The sequence below is a fragment of the Podarcis cretensis genome (assembly GCF_951804945.1).
Source record: "Podarcis cretensis genome assembly, chromosome: 3".
Lineage (NCBI taxonomy): Eukaryota > Metazoa > Chordata > Lepidosauria > Squamata > Lacertidae > Podarcis > Podarcis cretensis.
Genome location: NC_137172.1, coordinates 2,078,456 through 2,095,380, shown reverse-complemented (window position 1 = coordinate 2,095,380; position 16,925 = coordinate 2,078,456). Strand labels below are relative to the sequence as shown.

General features: G+C 48.3%; 1 protein-coding gene across 1 annotated transcript in view; it reads right to left on the bottom strand.

Annotated features, from left to right (window-relative positions):
• Positions 1-15,449, bottom strand: part of OTOF (otoferlin) — a 226,274-nt gene extending 210,825 nt beyond the window's left edge. Inside the window, exon 1 of the mRNA XM_079968476.1 lies at positions 14,754-15,449. Coding sequence (XP_079824602.1) covers positions 14,754-14,832 — 79 coding nt within the window. The 5' untranslated portion in view covers positions 14,833-15,449. The remainder of the gene's footprint in view (positions 1-14,753) is intronic.
• Between the last annotated feature and the right edge of the window lie 1,476 nt (positions 15,450-16,925).

The following is a 16,925-nucleotide window of genomic DNA, read 5'->3' as shown; positions in this document are numbered from 1 at the left end:
AGATACTCCTTCAGGTATACTGGACCAAGGCTTTAAAGGTCAGCACCAACACTTTGAATTGTGCTCAGAAACAGACTTCCTGTCATTTAGCATTAGCAAGTACATCTTCAGCTCATCATGATTTCTCCAGATGCAGTTCTGGCACATTACAACCAGCCGGCGAAAGAATTCAAAAGCTACTTACCGCTGATATGATGAATTGCCCCAGGAAATCAGCTGATATCACTGGGATTTGCCGCCCGTGAACTATCTTGGCAGAGTGGGATCTCTGCCCTCGGTCCCCGCAGGACTAGACCAAAGGAGCAGCTCATTTCACATCCTGATTCTTGATGCGGCTAACCAGAAGCCGCTAAGAAGTCTAGAAACAAAACCTGGAGGAAGAGCGCTCTTCCATCCTTACTCCCCAGCGACGGATAGTTCAGAGACATGGAAAGTGGCCGTGGCTCAGTTGCAGAGCGCCAGCTTCACATGCAGACGGTTCCTGGTTCACCTCCCAGTGTGGGAATGTTGTGGACGGTAGGAGAGGATATACCGTATTTTTCGCACCATAGGACGCACCAGACAATAGGACGCGCCTTGTTTTAGAGGGGGGAGAACAAGAAAAAAAATTCTCCCCCTCTCTGCCCAGTGTCCCTTCAGCGAAGCGGCAGGAGGCGCTTCGCAGAGAGGGGGAGAATTTTCCCCCTCTTGTTTTCCCGCTCTAAAACAAGGTGCCGTTCAGGCGGCTACCTTGGAAGCCTGGAGAGCGAGAGGGGTCGGTGTGCACCAACCCCTCTCACTCTCCAGGCTTCAGGTTCCTTTCGACCTGCTCTTTGGGGCTGGCGGGGGAAGCCCACCACCAGCCCCAAAGAGCAGGTCAGGGAGCAGCGGAAAGGCGCAGCAGAGAGGCTGCTGCCATAGTCGCACGTCACCTCTGCAACTGGGAGAGGGTCGCGGGGCTATGGCGTCTTCGCTCCATAGGACGCACACACATTTCCCCTTCATTTTTGAAGGGGGAAAAGTGTGTCCTATAGAGCGAAAAATATGGTATTAATTAAATATTGTCCTTTCTCACTCACACTAGTAGGTTAGTAGCAAAGCACATTCCCTGTATATGGCAGGAAACTAGTTGGTAGATTCATTTGAATCTCTTGAGTTAAACAGTCCAGTCTGGCTTGTCCAGAATGGGTTGCTCCTGGAAAATTTCCCCTTTAGTTCCCTCTTAAAAACAATAATGACACAACAGTCTTCTTTTTTAAAAAAATTTCGATTCATGACATGCAACGCGAGATCTGCTTCTACTTCTCAGAGGCCAAATCTTGCTCAATTTGCAATCCTTGTTTTGCCGATTTCTTTGAATATTCTAATATTCTAAGATTGTTAATTTGGGGTTTTCATCAGCTGCACGCCATGATCATCGCAATGATAACAAATCAAGGCTTGACATATCTCGCTTTGCGTGTGATGAGTCTATCTCATATATTAGTTTCATCTTTCAAGTTGGATTACGGAAAGAAAGGAACTTTTCCACGATATTATAATTCTTCGAGATTCACCTGTAGAACAAATCAAGGCTTGATATATCTCGCTTTGCATATCATGAGTCGATCTCATATATTAGGTTCACCTTTGAAGTTGAATTAGTGAAAGAAAGGAACTTTCCCACGATATTCAAATTTTTTGAGTTTCACCTGTATACACGTGGAACTACCCCACATGGGTGTTAGTCCCAAGTGACTGCAGACAGACAGTTGCTGCCACTCACTCGTCGAAAGCAAGATGGAGAAGAGAGAAAGAGAAGGTGTGCTCCCTGCCTTGCCCTTTTGTTACCTGGGCAGGTAAGGCCACGCCCACCTCTAGTCACATGCAGAGGACGTTTGTCCCAACCCAGAAGAAAAGAGGAAGTTTTCTACTGGCTGGTACAAAGCATCCCTTGCATGTCCCCTCTAGGAATGTTGTAAAGGTAAAGGGACCCCTGACCGTTAGGTCCAGTCGTGGCTGACTCTGGGCTTGCAGCGCTCATCTCGCTTTAATGGCCAAGGGAGCCGGCGTACAACTTCCGGGTCATATGGCCAGCATAACTAAGCCGCTTCTGGCGAACCAGAGCAGCGCACGAAAATACCTTCCCGCCAGAGCAGCGCACGAAAATACCTTCCCACCAGAGTGGTACCTATTTATCTACTTGCACTTTGATATGCTTTCGAACTGCTAAGTTGGCAGGAGCAGGGACCGAGCAACGGGAGCTCACCCCGTCGCGGGGATTCGAACCGCCGACCTTCTGATCGGCAAGCCCTAGGCTCTGTGGTCCAACAGTCATGTTATACTTGACTGCTATAATAATAATAATAATGTTTTATTTATACCCCACCCTCCCCAGCATAGACCAGGCTCAGGGCGGCTAACACCAGGTATAAAAACAATGGATTAAAATACAACTTAAAAACAAGATTAAAGTACAACATTAAAATGCAGCCTCATTTCAGTAGAAACTCAAATCAAAAACTTTAGGGGGATGAAAACGCCAAATCTTCACCAAGGCCAACTATCCAGACTGGTCCTATGTGGGCCAGAAAAAAGCCAGGGAAGTCCACAAATAGGAGTTCCATCACAGAAGGAGAAAGGAAAAAAGAAAGAGGGGAAGGGGATCAAGTTGATTCCAAGCCAAAGGCCAGGCGGAACTTACAGGCCCTGCAGAAAGAAATCTAGTTCTATGATTCTCCCTCTGGCAGACCCCCCAAAGAGTGACCCAGTAGGTCAGGGAAGCAACCCATGGCAAGTGGTGCCAAGGCAATAGATTTGGGTTGTGTAAAGCTGTGGTGTAGCCTCCAGATGTTGCCTTCCGGCCCCTGCATCCCTCCCATGTGGCCCTCGCAGCCTTTGCAGAAAACACGTGCAGGGCAGGTGTTTTAAGCTCGGCAGGAATGTGACACCCTCAAGGATTGAGTGAGGAGGCACCCCAGGGAGACAGTCCCCAATTCCCAGACCTGCTTGTGACGCACAGATGTCTGTGAACAAATCCCAGAGAAACTGTGAAGCAAGCGAGAGGACCTATAAATAGGTGGATCTCGTGGGGAATGAAGGATATTGAGCAGAGTCAGGATTGGCTGAGCCGGAGAGAGTGAGAGAAGAGCCAGGAAATGGGTGGGAGGCAGAAGCATAGAATTGCAGGGTTGGCAAGGACACCAAAGGTCATCTAGTCCAACCCAGAGGTTGGACAAACACATCTGGGTCTGGGTTCAACACACACATGGTCAAGGAGCTTTCCTCACCAAGGGCCCTGCAAGGTAGGCCAGCAGTATTGTGACGCCCGCCCTGTGGAACGCCCTCCCATCAGATGTCAAAGAAATAAACAACTACCTGACATTTAGAAACAGATAGGTAGCCGTGTTAGTCTGCCATAGTCAAAACAAAAAAAAAAAATTCCTTCCAGTAGCACCTTAAAGACCAACTAAGTTAGTTCTTGGTATGAGCTTTCGTGTGCATGCACACTTCTTCAGATACACTGAAACAGAAGTCACCAGACCCTTCTATATAGTGAGAAGGTGGGGAGGGGTATTACTCAGAAGGGTGGTGGGATTGGGTGATTGGCAGATAGCTGTGATGAGCCTGTTGACGACTCTTGACGACTGCAATAGGTCTTACAGGAAAAAGCAAGGGGTGAGAAGGTGAAAAATGGCTTTGTCATGTATAATGAGATAAGAATCCAATGTCTTTGTTCAGACCAGGTCTCTCCACCTTCTCACTATATAGAAGGGTCTGGTGACTTCTGTTTCAGTGTATCTGAAGAAGTGTGCATGCACACAAAAGCTCATACCAAGAACTAACTTAGTTGGTCTTTAAGGTGCTACTGGAAGGAATTTTTTTATTTTGTTTTGACATTTAGAAGACATCTGAAGACAGCCCTGTTCAGGGAAGTTTTTAATGACTGATGTTTTAATGTATTTTTAATCTCTTGTTGGAAGCCGCCCAGAGTGGCTGGGGAAACCCAGCTAGATGGGTGGGGTATAAATATATTATTATTATTATTATTATTATTATTATTATTATTATTATTGTTATTATTATCATCATCATCATCATCATCATCTCCTTGGCTCAGGGGTCTCATAACTTCTTACCCTCCAATGAAAATAGCAGTGTCCCATACCCTCCAACATTTCTCCAGTGAAAATAGGGACGTCCTAAGGAAAAGCGGTTGGGACGCGGGTGGTGCTGTGGGTGAAACCACAGAGCCTAGGACTTGCCAATCAGAAGGTCGGCGGTTCAAATCCCTGCGACGGGGTGAGCTCCCGTTGCTCGGTCACAAATTCAGTGAGAGGGAGGAGCTTGTAGTATCACATTTAAACATGCATAGTACAGTGGTCTCTTGTTCTTAAAATGCCTTGGTATTCAAACAACTTAGAACCCAAACACTGCAAACCCAGAAGTAAGTGTTCCAGTTTGCGAACTTTTTTCGGTAGCCTAATGTGCTCCATTTTGAGTGTTATGCTTCTGATCTGAGTGCCACACTTCTTCTATTTTGAGTGTTACACTGAGGTATGTCTGTTTTTGCTATTTATTTTGCATTTTTGTTTTTGTGGCTCTTTTTGTTTTGTTTTTGTGACTATGTGGAACCCAGTTCAGCTACTGATTGATTGATTGTGCAACTGTAGTACACTGTTCACTCCTTTCATTTTAGATCTCGTTAGATCTTAAAATTCATGTTCAATCGCTGTTTTAGGGGTTGTTTTTAAAAGTCTGGAACGGATTAATCCATTTTGCATTGCTTCCTATGGGAAAGCACACCTTGGTTTTGGAATGGACTTCTGGAACAGGTGAAGTTTGAGAACAAAGGTAGAATAGCAGCAATGTTGTCCAACAACAAGAAGCTCAACAACTCTGCCCCCTCCCCTAAAAAAAGCTCAACAACTGCCAGTAGATCACTGCCAGTGTTTTTATACTGGGAGTAGATCATAGTCTCTTGGGAGTTGGACGTGCCTGTAGTATAGTATCAAAATTAATCCACTCCACCCAAGAATAGGAATAGAGATCTTTTCCAAAAGAAGCTCTTGCCCCCTGGAAGTGGGGAACACCCTGGAGAGTCCTTGCGGTTCATAAGGTGACCCAAGGAGGGTCTCCTCACGAGCAGGAGGGACGGCAGGGCTTTGCTGAGGTTGCTCAGACTCACTGCCAAACAGCTGATGTGCGGAATAGATGCTCAGCTAGGCATCTTTCAGCCTGCGGTTCTAGGGAAACAGTGCGAGGCGTCTCAGCACTTCCTCTGTCAGCAGCAAACAAAATCTGTAGCTCCAGGCAAGCAGATACCTCTCTGTGTTTTTTTGCAGGTGGATTTCACAGCAAGGCGCTCAGCTCAGCTGGCCTGCAGGCTTCACTTCTCGGCTGAAAACCTTGGCAGGGAGCAGCTTGAGCAAGGGTTGGTTGTAAATTCAGCGGATTGTGTCTGTCTGTCCGTCCCTGTCCCCCGGGCATCCAGCTAGCCAGATCGTGCATGGACACAGCTGCAGCAGAGAGCCCCCTCCCTTCCTACCTGCCTCCCCTTTCCATGAATTATTCTTGAACCATTCAATGATTTGAGTTGAATTGTCATTAAGATGTTCAGTAAATTCTCTGTAGGCGCAGACCATCCCCCGACTCAAACTAGTTCGTGAAGAAAATCCCCAAACTCAGTTCCATGGGTGACTCTGCGACATATCTATGCAGTAGCTTAGCTTAAAGTTTTAAGAGTCTATATGCTTATCGCATATAGGACCGTAAAGATGGCTGATCGCCGAAGAATTGATGCTTTTGAATTCTGGTGCTGGAGGAGACTCTTGAGAGTCCCATGGACTGCAAGAAGATCCAACCTCTCCATTCTGAAGGAAATCAGCCCTGAGTGCTCACTGGAAGGACAGATCCTGAAGCTGAGGCTCCAAGACTTTGCCACCTCATGAGAAGAGAAGACTCCCTGGGAAAGACCCTGATGCTGGGAAAGATTGAGGGCACAAAGAGAAGGGGACGACAGAGGACGAGATGGTGGGACAGTGTTCTTGAAGCTACCAGCATGAGGGAGGCAGTGGAAGACAGGAGTGCCTGGCGTGCTCTGGTCCAGGGGGTCACGAAGAGGCGGACACAACTAAACGACTAAACAACATGCTTATTGCATTTATAAAATTTAAATTTATTGTTGTACATTGTTTTAACTATTTGTTTTCTTTCTGGGAATGTACCCCCAAAGTGTGTTTTATAAGCTGGTCTCCGACCGTAATCAATTATCTATCTCTCTTCAGTAAATTCATTCATTCATTTATACCCCACCTCTCACCCAAGATAGGGACTCAAGGCAACTTACAGATAAAACAGGAAAAGCTAAAGACATAATCAGGGGAATCATTTAAAAGATCGTAATAATAACTTCCAGGGGGAGAACATGGTGGATTGAGTGACTTTTGTTGGCAAGCTGCTGACGGAAATAGTTACATGGAGATAGATGGTGGTCAAACATAAATCTTAGCTATTGATCAGGAGATTAACCTCTGGTGCTCTGCAAAAAAACCTGTTTCTGCATCAGGAGACCAATAAGCCGTCAGTTTCTGGGAACCCTGGTGGGGTTAAGCGACTTGCAAGCAGAGCAATCAACATCTTACCCAAATGTTTAGTGTTTCTAAGGATGTTTTTAAAGGTAAAGGTAAAGGGACCCCTGACCGTTAGGTCCAGTCGTAGACGAGTCTGGTGTTGCGGCGCTCATCTCGCTTTATTGGCTGAGGGAACCGGCGTACAGCTTCCGGGTCATGTGGCCAGCATGACCAAGCTGCTTCTGGCGAACCAGAGCAGCGCACGGAAACGCCGTTTACCTTCCCGCCGGAGCAGTACCTATTTATCTACTTGCACTTTGACATGCTTTCGAACTGCTAGGTCGGCAGGAGCAGGGACCGAGCAATGGGAGCTCGCCCCGTCAACGGAGATTCGAACCGCCGACCTTCTGATCGGCAAGTCCTAGGCTCTGTGGTTTAACCCACAGCACCACCCACGTCCCTAAGGATATTTTTAGGAGGAGCCAAAAAAATAAAACCACAGGGAAGGCGCTTGCCTGCCTGACATCAATAGGCAGGGAGTTCCGCAGGCCAGGTGCTGCTACCCTAGAAGATTGAGTCCTCACAAATGTGGAATAGGTATTTCTGCAGCACCTGTAAACAGTGCCAGTTCTGCCCATCGAAGTGGTCAAGTTGGCATTTATGAGATAAGGGGATTTCATAGGCAAATTGGCTTACCACTCCGCCTCCAAGAAATCATTCTCAATGTTATAGTGTTTGAAATCATTAATCTCAAGCTCAATAAATATTTATGAAAAAATGTAAGTTGGGTACATAGGCGCAGTATTGATGCAACAGCACAAAGGATAACTGGGTCAACTATAGTCCTGAATGAACATGAGCATGAACCTATTGCATGTAATTTGGCCATGCCATCCTTTGCTCTTACTATGTAATTACCGTGGAAGAAGAGCTTACGCATTTGGGACAGTCAAAGAACAGGAGATCTATGCCAGTATGAATTATAGCATAGCATGTATGTTGAATCAAGGAAGGGATTTTTTTTTTGGGGGGGGGGGTTGAATCTGTTCACAGATATTCCTAAGTCTTATGGTATGGAATACTGTATCCAGTTCTGGGTACTACAATTTTGGAAGAATGTGGACAAGCTGGAAGATGCACAGAGGAGGGCAACCAAGATGATCCAGGGACTGGAAACCAAGCCTTATGAGGAACAGTTGAAGGAGTTGGGCATGTTTAGCCTGGAAAAGAGGAGACTGAGAGGTGATATGAGAGCCACCTTCAAATATCTCAAGGGCTGTCACATGTTCATCAATATGCGGATGATACCCAGCTCTACCTCTCTTTCAAATCAAAACCAGCGAAGGCAGTGAAGGTCCTCTGTGAGTGTCTGGAGGCGGATGGAGGATGGATGGCAGCTAACAAATTGAGATTGAATCCTGACAAGACAGAAGTACTGGTTTTGGGGGACATGGGGCGGGCAGGTGTGGGGGATTCCCTGGTCCTGAATGGGGTAACTGTGCCCCTGAAGGACCAGGTGCGCAGCCTGGAAGTCATTCTGGACTCACAGCTGTCCATGGAGGCGCCGGTTACCGTAATTCTGTGTCCAGGGCAGCTGTCTACCAGCTCCATCTGGTACACAGGATGAGACCCTTCCTGCCCATGGACTGTCTTGCCACAGTGGTGCATGCTCTAGTTATCTCTCGCTTGGACTATTGCAATGTGCTCTATGTGGGGCTACCTTTGAAGGTGACCCAGAAACTGCAACTAATCCAGAATGCGGCAGCTAGACTGGTGACTGGGAGCGGCTGCAGAGACCATATAACACCGGTCTTGAAAGACCTACATTGGCTCCCAGTATGTTTCTGAGCACAATTCAAAGTGTTGGTGCTGACCTTTAAAGCCCTAACTGGCCTCAGTCCAGTACACCTGAAGGAGCATCTCCACCTCCATCATTCTACCTGGACACTGAGGTCCAGTGCCGAGGGCCTTCTGGCGGTTCCCTCTCTATGAGAAGCCAAGTTACAGGAAACCAGGCAGAAGGCACCCACCCTGTGGAACTCCCTCCCACCAGATGTCAAAGAGAAGAACAACTATCTGACTTTTAGAAGACATCTGAAGGCAGCCCTCTTTAGGGAAGCTTTTAATGTTTAACAGACCACTGTATTTTAATACTTTGTTGTAAGCTGCCCAGAGTGGCTGGGGAAACCCAGCCAGGTGGGCGGGGTATAAATAATAAATTATTATTATTATTATTATTATTATTATTGGAGCAAGCTTGTTTTCTCATGCTCTGGAGGGTAGGACCTCAACCAAAGACTCAAACCAATGGCTTCAAGTTACAAGAAAAGAGATTCCAATTAAACATAAAGAAGAACTTTCTGACAGTAGGAGTTGTTTGGCAGTGGAAGGAACTCCCTCGGGAGGTGATGGACTCTCCTTCCTTGGACGTTTTTAAGCCGAGGTTGGATGGCCACTTGCCAGGATCTCTTCCATTTTGATTCCTGCATTACAGGGGGTGGACAAGATGACCCCTGGGATCCCTTCCAGTTCTACAACCCTATGATTGTATTATTCTGTCTGCTCAAGAGAAGGTTTTCCTGCTCAGAACCGCTAAATTTACAGCCGCTGCACAGAGGCTGAGATGAGAAGCATGTTTGAAGCGCCAGTCAAAGTCACATAAATTGAATTTCACTCTTATCTCTGCAGCTTTCTTGTACGACGTTATTTAACTTCTTCTGAAATTACTCTGCTGTCTCCTTTTAATCAGAGTTCTTTAACAGCCCTGCTGGTTATACGTGATTTCATTTCATTATGTGCAAAACAGAGGCACGCAGGGAGAGAGCTCCTAGATTTTTCATTATTTCCGGGTCGGATTCAGTCACATGCCAGCCAATTCAGGATGCAGAACTAAAGGGCTTTTGGCACACTTGCAAAGCAGACTTGCTGGTCTTTTTTTTAATATAAGGGTTGTGATGTGGAGATGAAGTGGTCAGTGTGGGGCTTGAATCAGTGTCACTTCCTCCCAGAGGAGCCCAGGACAGGAAATAAAAAAGGGATTGTAACTTTAAAATAAAATTTTAAAAAGCATTAAGAACAGGGGTCCTCAAACTTCTTAAGCAGGGCACCAGTTCACTCTCCCTCAAGCACTGTTGGGGGCCAGACTATAGTTTGAAAAAAAATATGAACGAATTAATATGCACACTGCGCATATTCCCCCCCCCCTTTATTTATTTTTGGGGCCTAAATCCCACACTGTTGTCTTTGTCCATGGAGTTTTGACAAACCTAGACAGCATCTTAAAAAGCAGAGACATCACCTTGCCGACAAAGGTCCCTATAGTTAAAGCTATGGTTTTCCCAGTAGTGATGTATGGAATTGAGAGCTGGACCATAAAGAAGGCTGATCGCCGAAGAATGGATGCTTTTGAATTCTGGTGCTGGAGGAGACTCTTGAGAGTCCCATGGACTGCAAGAAGATCACACCTCTCCATTCTGAAGGAAATCAGCCCTGAGTGCTCACTCAGGTCTTTGGCCACCTCATGAGAAGAGAAGACTCCCTGGAAAAGACCCTGATGTTGGGAAAGATGGAGGGCACAAGGAGAAGGGGATGATGGAGGACGAGATGGTGGGACAGTGTTCTTGAAGCTACCAGCATGAGTTTGACCAAACTGCGGGAGGCAGTGGAAGACAGGAGCGCCTGCGGTGCTCTGGTCCAGGGGGTCATGAAGAGGCGGACACGACTAAACGACTAAACAACAAAATCCACTGAAGTTGAAAAGTGTCCCTGGATTCATTGAAAAAAATCTGGTAACCTTAGCTGGAGTGAAAATGCACTTCAGAATATGCCTCTCTTCCACTTTCTATGCCCTGTTCAGAGTCACAAGCAGCGCATTCTAGGCTGCAGCCCTAGGCACGTTTCCCCAGGGGATTGGTTGGTTGGTTGGTTGGTTGGTTGGTTGGTTGGTTGATTGATTGATTGATTGATTGATTGATTGATTTGGTACCCTGTAATCCCTGCATGGCTCATACACAGTCAGAGCAAAACAGTCCCTAAACCACAGGCTATCAAGTCACCTCTCAGACTTCTCTTCTCCAGGCTAACCATATGCAACTCCCTGAAACCTGGGAATGCCGAAAGCTGCCTTGCACAAAGCCAGACCAGGGCGCTCATCTAGGTCAATCCCTCCTGTCCTGACTGATAGGGTTTCAAGCTGGGCTCTCTTGCAGCCCTACTTGCAGATACTGGGAATTGACCGTGGAATGGGTGTGCAAATCTACTTTCTGTGTTCCCTGCAAGCCCTTGGGCACGCAAGAGGTAGGCTTGTGTAGTGGTTAGAGAGCTACCAGGTAACTGGGGATTTTAGCCCTTCCCATTCCCTTAATGGGACGCGGGTGGCGCTGTGGGTTAAACCACAGAGCCTAGGACTTGCCGATCAGAAGGTAGGCGATTCGAATCCGCTTGACAGGATGAGCTCCCGTTGTTTGGTCCCTGCTCCTGCCAACCTAGCAGTTCAAAAGCATGTCAAAGTGCAAGTAGATAAATAGGAACCACTCCGGCGGGAAGGTAAACGGTGTTTCCGTGCGCTGCTCTGGTTCACCAGAAACGGCTTAGTCATGCTGACCACATGACCCAGAAGCTGTACTCCAGCTCCCTCGGCCAGTAAAGTGAGATGAGCACCACAACCCCAGAGTCGGCCACGACTGGACCTAATGGTCAGGGGTCCCTTTGCCTTTACAACATTCCTAGAGTGGACATGGAAGGGGAAACCAGTGTTCTGAGAGGCAAGCCTTGCCCACTTCTCTTGCTGGGTTTCGAGAGGTGGGAATTACTTTCAAATTTCTTCTTATGCTGCAAAACAGCACACCAGCTCAATGTATTTGGTGCTGATGGGGGTGTGAAAGCTGATACTGGAGCTCAGCATGAGCTGCTAAGTGCCAGGTCCGAATCTCACTCCACCAGCTGCAAAGTCAGTCTTGCTTGCCCTCAGTACCATTCCCACAGTATGAGGTTGCTGTTGTTGTTGTTGTTGTTGTTGTTGTTGTTGTTGTTGTTGTTGTTGTTGTTAATAATAATAATAATAATAATAATAATAATAATAATACCCTGCCTATCTGGCTCAGTTTCCCCAGCCACTCTGGGTGGCTTCTAACAAAAGATTAAAAACACAATCAAACATTAAAAGCTTTCCTAAACAGGGCTGCCTTCAGATGTCATCTAAACGTCAGATAGCTGTTTTTTTCCTTGACATCTGATGGGAGGGCATTCCACAGGGCGGGCGTCACAAGACTGCTGGCCTACCTCACAGGTGCGGATTGCCGATGCAATGGCTGCAGAATTAAAAGCTCAAATTATCGCTCCATGCAGTGGATGCCTGGAGCATCCTGCTAGAGTAGGCGATGTGTTTGGAACATGTGTGCATGCCGTCGGAGGCAATAGCTGCGTGATGAAATCTACACACATTCATGCACAAAGGTTGTGTTAGAGGAGATGTCACAAGAAAGGGGCAGAGCGGAGGCTGTGCCTGCAGAGAGTCCGAGGTTCTGTGCATTGCACCTCCCCAGGTAAGGCTGGACTTTGGGCTGGAGTTGGGAAAAAGGGCCAAGGTGCCTTTTCCTCCTAGTTCTCTTAGAGTCTAGATTTCAGCACTGGGGAGCAGGGATGCCTCATAAAAGCAGAGAAGCAAAGAATAATAGACTCTCGGAGCTGGAAGGGACCCTGAAGGACATCTAGCCCAACCCCCTACAATCTCTGGGATCTCAACTAAAGCATCCAAAACAGATGACCACCCAACCTCTGCCGAAAAACCTCCAGCGAACGGGAGTCCACAAGCTCCCAAGGGAGTCCGTTCCACTGTCTTACAGCTCTTACTGTCAGAAAGTCCCCCACCCCTGTACTGTCAGAAAGTCCCCCAGCCCTGTTCAGGGAAGTTTTTAATATGTGACATTTTAGTGTATTTTTTATCTTTGTTGGAAGCCGCCCAGAGTGGCTGGGGAAACCCAGCCAGATGGGCGGGGTACAAATAAATTATTATTATTATTATTATTATTATTATTATTATTATTATATGTTTCGTCGGAATCTCCTTCCTTGTAACATGAAGCCATGAGTTCGAGTCCTACCCCCCAGAGCAGGAGAAAGCAAGCTTGCTCCATCTTCCATGCGATAGCCCTTGAGATATTTGAAGATGGCTCTCCTATATCCACTCAGTCTCCTCTTTTCCAGGCTAAATATACCCAGCTCCTTCAACTGCATCTCACAGGGCTTAGTTTCCAGACCCTTGATCACCTTGGTTGCCCTCCTCTGCACAACTTCCAACTTGTCAACATCCTTCTTAAATTGTGTCTCACCAGCCTGGGCTCTGCTATTTATTTGTTTGCTTACTTAAAACATTTTTAAGGTCCTACCCATACACCAATTAAGATAGCATTGAAAACAACAGTAAAACCCCTGCAAAAATACAAAAAGCAGCACCACGATCAACACAAAACACTGGTTTTATTGCATTGATCTCCCACAACTGATCTCCTCTCCAAAGAGTCCTCGGTTCACACCTCTCCTCAGTTAATCTGTACAACGACCCTGCAAGGTAGGGTAAGAGGCTGTGACTGTCATCCTGTGAGCTTCAAGACTGAGTGGGGGTTTGAACCCAGGTCTCCCAGGCCCTAGTCCAGCGCTCTAACCACTACACCATGCTGACTCTTCGCTGGGTCCAAGAGGCCAGCTGGAACAAACGGCATTGCTTAATGACTGCAGAAATGAGGGAGGAGGTGATCGGAGGAGTTCCACTAGGACTGGAGAGACTGTCGGGAAAAGGCCAGATTCTGGAGGCTACTAGGGGAAGGGGCGTAAGCTCAGTGGTTGGAGCAGCAGCTCTGAATGCACAAAGATTCAGTCCTCAGTGGCATCACTGGTTAGGGCAGCAAACTTTTTCAGCAGGGGGCTGGTCCACTGTCCCTCAGACCTTGTGGGGTGCACGTCTATATTTTGGGAAAAAATATATGAATGGATTCCTATGCCCCACAAATAACTCAGAGATGCATTTTAAATAAAAGGACGCATTCTACTCATGTGAAAACATGCTGATTCCCGGACCGTCCGTGGGCCGGATTGAGAAGGCAGTTGGGCCAGATCCGGCCCTCGGGCCTTAGTTTGCCTACCCATGGGTTAGGGCTGGGGAAAGATCCCAACTTGAAACCTTGGAGACTTTCACTGCTGCCAGGCTGTGCAGAAAAGGCGACAGAGCGAAGGTCTGACTCAGTATCAAATCGCTTCCTTCCTCTGTTCCTTGCTTGCTTCTTTCTTCGTGAAAGGAGTTTCGGCAGAAAAATGTGAAGCCAGGCAGGGGGGCAGGGCACTCCTGTGCCGTCTTCTCCCGCACCCCGGTTGTGGTACAGGATGCGACCCTGAACTGTCTGCTCCGCAAGGACCGAGCTGGCTCTTTCAGCAACTGCGACTTCCTCCATATGGGAATAGCCAGTGTAAGTGGTGAGGGTGTCGGACTGGAGGAGAAGTGGGTTCGAATCTCTGCTTGGCTCATAGAGCAGCTTACTGAGTATCACCTTGAGCCGGCCACTCACTCTCAGCCTAACCTACCTCACAGGGATGTTGTGGAGATTAAATGAGGAATGCAAGCCCCCTCGAGCTCCATGGAAGAAAAGGTGCAGTAGCAACAGAATGGATACGTAATAAATAAGAGCTTTTGCAAGAATCTGGAACAAGTCTTCCCTCCTCCATCTGTCTCAATTTGGGCAACATGACAACCATGAGATAGCTCAGTCGGTAGAGGATGAGACTTAGGGTCGGGGGTTCAAACCCCACGTTGGGCAAACAAATTCCTGCTTCGCAAGGGGTTGGACTAGATGACTCCCAGGGTCCCTGCCAACTGTGCAATTCTTTGATTCTTTGGGAGGATGTGGCCACACAGCCAAGACTAGAATCAGACCACAAGGGCCATCGAGTCCAACCCCCTGACTAACTGGAGCCACCAGAATCCTCCCCTTTTGAAAAAAGAAAATCAACTCCAGCCAACTTTGGCATGCGCAAAATGATGGCAGGAGCCCCCCAGTTTCTCAGGTTAGAGCTGCCCCGGTGGCAGACAGGTGAGCGAGCCCCTCTCACCTGGGCCCTGTCCTTGCGCCTGCAGCCCCAAAGCGACTCCCCTGCGGAGAACTTTTTGCTGCCATTAGAGAACCCCCGACCCTGTGCCTGCAGCCCAGCCGCCGTCCCCACATGCGGACATACCTCTGAAAGCGACTTTGGCAATCCTGTCTCCTTTGCCCCGCAGGTCAGTGACGGTCTTCAGGTGCACCACTAAAGCCATGTTGCCGGTGGGGATGCTGAGGCAGCCCAGTAGCTACGACAGACTGGCAGGGTTGGACAGTGGCGGCGGTGGTCTTGATCCTAGGGGCTCAGAGCTCTGCCATCCTCTGCTGGTCTCTGCCGGGCCAGTCAGGGCGCATCTCCTCCGCCGTCGGCGTCTCCTCCCTCCCTGGACCAGGAGGAGAGGCGACCCGGAGCCGTGTGACGGTTCAGCTGCCTCGCAAAGCGCTGCAAGCCGCTCGCTTGCCTCAATTATTCAGGAGCTGTCGCAGAAAAGTACCGCTTGGCTTTCTCTCTCTCTCTCTGGGCACAGCCCTCCGGCTGGTATCCTGGCTCACCGGCAAAGCTCTCCTCTGCCCTGGGCCCCCCCGCCGCCACCCCCTCCTCCCTCCTCCATCCTTTGCTACTGCAGCAGCAGCAGCAGCCGCGCTCCTTCGCAGCCTCTCCAGCCGCGCGCAACTTGGCGGATGGCTCAGGGATAACGGAGGAGCATCTTCTCCACGCTGCCTTCATCCAGCGGCGGCTGGAGCTACAGCTGGCTGCGGTTAACCGCTTAGCTGCTGCACCCTAGGAAGAAGGGGGGAGAGGGGGGGGGGTTGTCTGGTCCAGCTGCTGCTTCTGATGCTCTGGAGATTTCGGGAATGGGGTGCATATATTACAGGCCAGCTCCTTCAGGCTGCAGCACACACAACTAGCTGGCGCGTCGGAGGGAGGAGGGTCCCCAAATTCTGAGGCTGAGCCTTGCTTGCCGTATCGGGGTTCCCCCCCACCCTCAAAGCACAGGGGATCCGCCGCTGCCGGCTTCATTTCTGTAGGGTCGGTGGGGATGACTTGCTCTTATGGAGCCCTGCCGAATGATCAGGTCCACCCTGGTTTCGCAGCAATGCTTCGAGGGATCCCCCAAGCAGGGCTTAAGTTTCTTATATATTTCATTGCATTTAAATCCCACCTTTCGCTCAAGGCGGTAGACATATTCCCCGCCCTCCTCATTTAATTCTCACAACAACCCTGAGAGGCAGTGACTTACACCCGCACCTTTGATTTATTGGATTTGATTGACATCCTATGCCCTTTTAAAATGTGGGGGTTTGGGGGGATTATTGAGGTTTTTAAAATATATATATATATTGTGGTTTTATATTTCGAATTTCTCTGTGAACTGCCCTGAGACCTCTGGGGATAGGGCGGTATATACAGTGGTACCTCGGGTTAAGTACTTAATTCGTTCCGGAGGTCCGTGCTTAACCTGAAACTGTTCTTAACCTGAGGCACCACTTTAGCTAATGGGGCCTCTTGCTGCCACCGCGCTGCCGGAGCACGATTTCTGTTCTCAACCTGAAGCAATGTTCTTAACCTGAAGCACTATTTCTGGGTTAGCGGAGTCTGTAACCTGAATCGTAAGTAACCTGAAGCGTATGTAACCTGAGGTACCACTGTAAATTCAACAACAATAACAACAACAACACCCCACACAAGGTCACCCAGTGAGAGCTTCATGGCCAAACAGGATTGCAACTCTGCTCTCTCCCAGTTCCTAGTCAGAACACCCTAACCACTACACCACACTGACTTGTTCCAAGAGCTTTGTAGATGAACCTCCACCTGCAGGAGCAGTCTACCCTTGAGAGCCGGCTGCTCGGAACCAGTAGTGGAGGAGGGGGGAGACTGCTGACCTCCTGCCCTGCTTGGGGGATTCCCGGAGGTGATCATTGTTGCCTGTTATTTCCATAGCCATTTTCAATACGTAATCAGAGTTTTCTATTCATTTTCTCCTTCGCCTTTGCAGCCACGCTGCAGTGTAAGTTGGGCAGAGGGATGGGGGCCACAGGCCATTTCTATAGGACTGAACTGTCCAAGTTCCCTTTTAAAGCCATCTAACGTAGTGGCCATCATATTCTTATATTCTTAACTTGGTAGTTTGAGTAATCTAAATTGGTTGCATGTTATAGGCTGGTGTGCATTAATGCTTCGCCCAGAGACATAGAACCGTAGAACTGTAGAGTCATCTAGTCCAGCCCTGCAATGAAGGAATCACTGGTAAAGATTCCTGTTCAAAATTGTTGTTGTTGTTGTTTATATCCTCCCCATCTGGCT